Genomic DNA, 8,001 nt, shown 5'->3' with positions numbered 1-8,001 from the left:
CAAAACTGGCTGCATCTACAACCTCCCACCCTTCATTGATGGCAATTCCATCCTCCTATTTGAGGATGCCAAAAGTCTTGAATCCCTCCCATCCCTCATCTGATCCGTCAGGAAATCTCATGGTTCCACCTTCAAAGTACATCCAGAATCTGACCATCTTCTCACCACCTCTGCTGTCACCGCCACACATGAGCCACCAATAATACTCACCTGCGGTACCCAGTTGCCTCTTTTTAAAGTGTCTTTGTTTATTTTGAGAGAAAGAGCACGTGGGGAAGAGGGGCAGACAGAAGGGGAGAGAGAATCCCAAGCAGGCTCCGTGCTGTCAGTGCGGAGCCCGAAGCGGGGCTCAAACTCCCAAACTGTGAGATCATGACCTGAACCGAAATCGAGTCAAGCGCTTAACTGACGGGGCCACCCTGGCGCCCCTAGAAAAGAGGTTCTTAATCTATTTCTGTGCTGTTCTAGAAGACTATGAAATTACTTTCAAACTTTTTCCAAGGAGGGTCCCTATAGCTTGCACCAGGTTGTCAAAAGATACCTCTAAAACAGATCAAGAACAACTGATTCAGGAAGAAGGCAAGTTTGGGCAGGTCAGGTTGAAGGCCAGAACCCACAGGTGGTATTAATTAGGGACTAAAGGCTAGCAGGTGAGTCACTTCACCTTGCTTCCTCAGGATCCTCACCTATACATTCGGCTTGCAGTGGGGATCAACCTGGCAGGTGCTCTCTACACTGGCAAGCACTCACTTAGGAGAGCTGAGCTGGCCAAGGAAGGGTGTGCCTCCCTCACCTGCACAGCCAGCGCGCCATCTAGTGGGCACAGCGGGCAGTCCAGACAGCTGGCATACCTCTGGCCCTCCTGGGTCCCAGGCAGCAGCTGGCTGGGAAGGTTTAAGGGGCTCCAAGTCTGTGCAAACCGTAGAGCAAGACAGGCCTTTTGCCTTCCCTGCAGAGCAGAGGGGAACTATAGGGGTAGGCTTCCTGGGACAATCTTTCTGTCCACCCGTATCTCTCTGGTTCACAGGGACAGGACTGGGCAAGAGAAGTGAGGGAGGAAATTGACTCAGCACAAAACTTAAGGGAATGCCAAACGATTCAGTAATCAAGTTATCTTCCTGCAATGTTTTAGAAAATCTTATGCAAAAAGGATCTATGATGAACAAAATAGCAAATGCTCAAATATAGACGGGACCGGTTTTCCCGATCTTTCTATCCATCTCAGGCTTCGGTAGTGCTCCCAGGGCATGTTACGGATCCTGTGCCTCATCAGCCTGGTCTTAGGAGAGCCCCGGAGGGTCAAAGGGCCCCTGCCTGCTGCACCAGCCAGGTGACCAGGCTGAGCCAGAGCCTGGGTCCCGCAGCATACCATAACCAACAAATGCATGACCCTTGGGCACCTGGATGGCTCAGTTGGTTAAGAGTCTGACTTCGACTCAGGTCATGATCTCACAGTTCGTGCGTTCGAGCCCCACGTCAGATTCTGTGCTGACAGCTCAGAGCCTGGAGCCTGCTTCAGATTCTGTGTTTCCTTCTCTCCCTGCCCTTCCCTTGCTTGTACTCTCTCTCTCTCCCTCAAAATAAATAAACATTAAAAAAAATTTTTTTAATTAAAAAAAAATTGTATGACCCTGGAGAAAATGGCAAATTTCAGCCCCAAAGGGGACTCTTCATTTAGATGGGGAAGGAGACTGATTCAAATTCTTTCTTCATGGGGTGCCTGGGAGGCTCAGTTGGTTAAGCGTCCGACTCTTGAATTCAGCTCAGGTCATGATCCCAGGGTTGTGGGATCGAGCCGCACATCATCGAGCCCCACCATATTGGGCTCCACGTGGAGCCTGCTTAAGATCCTCTGTCTCCCTCTCTCTCTGCCTCTTCCTCTCCCCTGCCCCCACCCCTCTCTATAAAAAAAAAGAGAGAGACAAAAGATCTCTCTTGAGTGATGGAGGAAGGCACAGAACTAGGGGCTGATCCTGCCTTCAAGGGGCCCACCATCTTTTAGCTGAGACCATGCATGGACTGGAGAGCAGAATATGAGAAGATTATCCGGTTAGACTTTGAAATAACAACAGAGTAACCCTTTACTGTAGCAAAGTGACAGGATGACCCCTGAGGACCTTCCCTGCCCCGAGATTCTTGGTGTCTCCACAGATAAGTCACTGCACAGAGTTAACACTCATGGACTTGGTGTCCTTCACCCACTCCGCAGAGGCCCAGCCAGGGTGGTGGCATTTCTCTCCAAGGCAAACAGAGCCGCCTCCTTATCTGTCTGTGTTTACTGATGATGTCACATCCGTCCGGGTGTCCTGATCCATGTGACTCAAGGGTGAGCTGCTGGTTAAGGTGAGTCATACCTTGACCCACCCAACCAGGCAAGAATCTGGCTCCAGGAGGGACCCAGTCACGGGAGGACTAAGCTGGATGAAACCCTGCAGATGAATCAGAGCGTCTGACACAAGGAATGTCAGCGAAGGGGCATCCCATTTCCCTGTGGCAGCTTCTGTCGATGCCACATGTGTAAAGCTCCCAGTATCTCATTGCAAAGTCAGGCCAGGAACAATGTTCTCAAAAGGCAGAGAGGAGAGAGGGGCATGGCATGGAAAGGTGGGCCAAACCGGGTTGGAAAGAATCAGGTCACTGAGACCTGAGATTTGAGTGTGGGCCCAAATGCCAGCAGCCTGCCCCACTTCTTCCAAAGTCGTTTTCTCCAAATGGTGGCTTGGGAGCCACAGGGGGGCCCCAGGTCAGACTCTTCATGAACCGAACCACCCCGGTGCCCGAGGGTCAGGCAACTGTTGGTTATGGTATGCCGCTGGACCCCAGGCTCTGGCTCAGCCTGGTTATCTGGTCGCCTTCTCTACCATCGCTACTGCTAAAGATCAGTGATTTGGTTGGCTGGGTGGGCCAGCGAAACAGGTGACAAATCAGAAAGTGTTCGCTCTTCAAAAAGTAATAATAATAATAAAACTTGAAATACGCCCGCGAGGTAGTTGTACAGCCCTCGAGGCGTGTGGAAATTCCGTGTGACTTTGCAACCAGGCTCTGGAGCCTGAGGTGGGGGGTGAAAGAGTAGGCCGGCCCATCCCAGGGTGAGCCGCATTCTGTTGACGGTGAAAGGGAATGATCTGGAGATCAAAGGCAGCTGTGAAGGGGGCCGGGTGGGCAAGCCGCAGCCTCAGAATAGGGACGCATGTCCTTCCCTCTGCCTCCACTAAGACAGCTCCAGCCGGGCCTCCTCCTGGCCAGCAGCCCAAGCACCGGTGACTTCCTGGTCTACGCAACTGATTCTCCCTCCTGTGTATTCGGTGGGGAGCCTGGCGAGGTCGCTGCATCTCTGGAGAAGCGCGGTAAGGGAAAGCATGGCCCTCACCGCCCTCAGGGTCCCCTGGAATACTGTCTGCCCCCATTCCTATTGATTAGGACACACAGGTCCAGGAACGTGACGTGACTTGCTCCAAGCCACACAGTATCCGTTATCACTGAGACTAGAAACTAACCTTCCCGCCATGTTGGGCACACTGTTGTTACCCTCTATCACATTCCAATAGCGGCGGGAGACCCTGGACGCCAAGTCGCAACGGGGACAGGCCCAGGAGCTCAGGCCTACCCTGAGGTCAGGCTTACTACAGCCTTACGCTACAAGGCATGAATTCTGCTCCTCTTTCCCAGCTGCCATTTCTACCCGGGGCAAGGAGCATGGCGTCTGCCTTCAAGAGTCTACTCAATAGCCCAACGGCCAGATCAAGCAGAATGGGAGGAAATGCAGACCCCCAGATATCTTGTCTGCTTAATATCAAAGAACCAAATGTTTTACAACCCAAGGATCTTTGAATGATACTTTGCGCCAAAATCCCATCTCCTTCTGTGTTTGGAAGAAAGCCACCGATACAGAGGGAATCTTCCAAGAGTTATGAACTCAATTATAGGCCAAGAGATGGATCACCTTTTTAGCTAATAATAACACGCGAATACTTTTCTTTTTGTGGCCTCCGGGGATATTGTCATTGTCGTTGCTTTGTGGGAGCAATGACTGCCTTAAAAGCAAAGTGGATGATTTATCTCTAGAAGGCTTTTATTTGCCAACTTTGAAAAATGATTCAGAAATGTATTTCTTGGAAAGTGGGCGTAAAATCACGTTCTTTGATTAAAGTAAAAGTACTTTTAAAAAGTGGCTTAAGGATGTAAATTCACAGACAATCTTCTAGGATTTTCCAGGAGAGTCCCGATTTTAATATTTCCTGCTTTGGTCTCCATAATCATATTCTTATTTGGCAGTCCCCAGATCTTTTGGCTTTATTTCTAAAATATGGTCATCCTCCAAATGAAGACATTTAAATGTATCAAAAGTTTCAAGAAGCGCTTTCTCATCTTTTGGATTTTTCGTGTGAAGATTCGTTATGTTTGCATATGTTGACTTCACTGCAACCACAAATTTTCCCAACTTTTATTTTATTTTTTAAAATTGTTTTTAGCATTTATTTATTTTTGAGAGAGAAGGAAAGACAGAGTGTCAGCAGGGACAGGGGAGGGGCAGAGAGAGAGGGAGACGCAGAATCTGAAGCCGGCTCCAGGCTCCACGCTGCCAGCACAGAGTCCGACGCGGGGCTCAAACTCATGAACCGCGAGATCATGACCCGAGCCCAAGTCGGATGCTTAACCGACCGAGCCACTCACGTACCCCTAATTTTCCCGGATTTTAATTACAATATGTCACTTAGGGATGCTTTCAGCTGTAAAGAACAGAAAACTCAGGGCTCACATGCTGTCAGGGACCCCTTCTCTCTCTTTCCACACACCAAGCTCAATTTGTTGACACCCAGTCTCATTTGTTGCTTGGAGCTCACAAGATGGCTTGCATGGACATCACATCTGCTTTCTAGGAAGTTATTAAGGGATCAAGCAAACAATTGCCCAAGCCCCAACTATTTCGCCTTTTACCTTCTCAGTAGACCTTTGTTCATTTCCTTTGTCTCTTTGGCCAGAACGTTGTCTATCTTGTCACTCCCCATTGCAAGAGAGACCAGAAATTCAAGCTTCTTGCTCTCTACACCCTATAACAGAAAAAGGGGATGGAGTATTTGATGTCATACGCCTGCTTGTTGTTTTATCAAGGCTACAGTAACTGCAGCCTTTAAATATCTCTAAATACAACAGATAATGCATGGGATGTATGATTTTAATTGGGTGAGTGCATCCTTTGAGAGCATTAAAATAGTGAAGCTCTTTCCACCATGGATTTGTGACTGCTACTTCTGGGCCCAGAGTACTGCCTGACATCATAGCCAAACGCATGCTTAAAGTTTTATAGCGATCGGATACTCATGGGACATTACAAACTGGCTTAAGTGGCAAAATCTGCCTTTTGGACTCAGCAAAGTTCCCATTGATTCTTAAGCCTTCGTTTGCTTCTTGGTCAATGTCAACGTTAGGGACATTTTTAAAGAAACACGTAATGACTGGTCAAGGTTTTTGCTTAATTATTTATAATTGCACGCATTTGCCTAATGGAAATTTTCATTTTATGCTGAATTTCAAGATCCTCGGGGCTAATACTTCCCCTTTTAGCGAAATGGTTGCATTCCTTCATCATTTATTGCTCTCTTGGATCCATGAAAACTCAGAGTCAGAGTGGTGGGACACTGATAGACCAAGAGAAAGGTTACAGACGGTCTGAGCTGTTCTGGAAACAAATTCACTAGAAATGCCCAGGCCCGGGGTTGAAGGGGCCCGTGTGGTGAGGTGGCAGCTGGAAGGCACGTGGACACAAACCTGGGTGTGTAATCAGATGGAGATGCAGACAAAAAGTTCATCCGAGACAAGCCTTTGCTCTTCCTGAAAGAAAGCGTCCAAAGACAAACTGTCCTAGCTGGAAAGATATTCCCTTCTGTTCCACCCCCTCAGCACCCCCTGCTGTTCATTTTGGGGAATTGCTTGACAATCCTGTTTGCCTTCTGGCTTCGTTACTATGGCCACAGCAACAGGGGAAAAGACAGGAGAATTGTCTATCTGGCTCAATAGATCCCTGTCAAAGTACTTCAGAGTATCTTTTCCCAAGTCTTTCCTCCAAGAAAAACCCCCAACTAAAGGTAAAATTGTTCCAGACCTTACTGCGCTTGTCTATCGAGATAAAATGTTGGGCACGCTGTGCAAGAATTTAAGTCTTACCGAGAGGAAATTTGCAGACATGGTCGATGTTTGGCATTTGCTAAATACAGAAAACAAGGCTGCATGGGAAGAGAAAGTCTGGAACTTTCTCTGCTGATATTTTTTCCTTGCAAAAATAAAAGACAAGGCAAATGAAGAGAGGCCAGGCCGATCCACTTGCACAAAGGCAACCATTTCCCCGCGAAGCCAAGGCACTGAGGGGTTTTTGGGACAACAGATGAGTGTCTCTTCCTTTCCGCCCTGGGAAAAGTAAAGAATGTTCGGGTTATCTTGGCTTCAGGCAAATAGCCTCTCCTCACAGAGGCCAATCTGCACCTGGAGAATAAGACTTCAGAATAAGTGCTGTGGACAGGACTTTAAAAAAAAGAAAAAAAAAATCAGAGAATTTTAGAACTGAGAGTAATTTGAGGACCAACCACCCTAATCGGGACGTGAAAAAACAGACCAAGAAGTGGAAAATGCCTTGCCCGGTCCTACATACTGATAAAGGGAATGTGATCCTTGGCCTCCTAGCCCAGTGCTTATCACCCCAGAAGCAGCCTCAAAGGGAGACTACAAAGGCCCTTTCAGGCTTCTGGCAGACTGTACAACCCAGAATTCCTCCAGTTACAAATACTTGAAATGACATATAAAATGTAACAAAAATATTTTAACACGCAGCCGAGTTTTGGGGGGCGGGGGGGGGGGGGGGCAGGGAGAAGGCAACAACAGATGTCAAAAACACAAAGGGAAGAAAACCAAGCGCCCAGGACAGATGATATAGCAGCCCTTATGGGTGTGGAGTGTTAGAGCTGAAAACTGGTCCAAATGGTCAGATGTTTCCAATATTATAGAAGTTCCACCTGTATAAGGACTTGGGACCTGTACAAGATGGCGAGTAGACAGTAAGACCCATTCACACAGATGGGATCCTCAGAAGACTGCATGCCAGTAAGAGAGGTGCTAGAAGGTACTTTCCGGCCCAGGGAGAGGACAGAGGAATTTGGCTTCATTGGGGGTTTAGTAGAAGAAAATACTATCCTAAGAGAAATTAACCCACCAAACCTATGACACGGGGCAGGGGCAGAGTCTGAATTTTATACCCTCCCTTGGTAATCTTCTTGAAGGGCCTGGCAGGAACAAATGAAAAGCTTTCCTGGAGGAACATTTTATAACCCAGGCCACATGGGGTTTTTCCAGACAAAGTGGATCACCACGCAAGATGACCTCATAATAATTACCAGATCCACCAACGTGGGCCACGTTCGCACCAACACCGTGAAGAAGGTGGCCCGGGTCATCGCTGAGAAGTACTACACATGCCTAGGCAACGACTCCCACGCCAATAAGTGCGTGTGCAAGGAGACCACCGCTATTGCCAACAAGAACCTCTACAGCGAGATAGCAGTTGATGTCACTCAACGGGTGAAGCAGATTCAGAGAGGCCCGGGAAGCGGGATCTCCATTAAGTTGCAGAAGGAAGAGAGAGAAAGGAGAGATCATTATGTTCCTGAGGTCTCAGTCCTGGATCAGGAGATCAATGAAGTAGATCCTGACACTGAGGAAATGTTGAAGCTCTTGGACTTTGGCAGTCTGTCCAGCCTGCAGGTCACACAGCCTACAGTTGGCATGAACTCCGGGACACCACGTGACTCCTTCTGCTGTGCTCCGATATCGTCAATAAACCTTGGACGAAAACAGCAACAACAAATTCCCAAAACGGATAAAGAAAGTTGTGATTCGCCATGAGAGAGCATGCACAGCAAACACAACCATGGCTAAACGAAACAATAAATAACCAAACCAGACAAAGTAAAACAAACAAACAGAAATGACACAGAACTATCTGGGAGAAAC

At 48.0% G+C, this 8,001-nt stretch overlaps 1 protein-coding gene across 1 annotated transcript; it reads left to right on the top strand.

Annotated features, from left to right (window-relative positions):
* The first annotated feature begins 7,329 nt into the window (after positions 1-7,329).
* LOC125154662 (40S ribosomal protein S17-like) lies at positions 7,330-7,893 on the top strand. Its single transcript, XM_047839196.1, has one exon. It carries the CDS (start codon positions 7,330-7,332, stop codon positions 7,891-7,893), a length of 564 nt encoding a protein of 187 aa, XP_047695152.1.
* Positions 7,894-8,001: the final 108 nt, after the last annotated feature.

Source organism: Prionailurus viverrinus, chromosome E3 (genome assembly GCF_022837055.1).
Source record: "Prionailurus viverrinus isolate Anna chromosome E3, UM_Priviv_1.0, whole genome shotgun sequence".
NCBI classification, from domain to species: Eukaryota; Metazoa; Chordata; class Mammalia; order Carnivora; family Felidae; genus Prionailurus; species Prionailurus viverrinus.
This window is presented reverse-complemented; position numbering and strand designations above follow the sequence as displayed.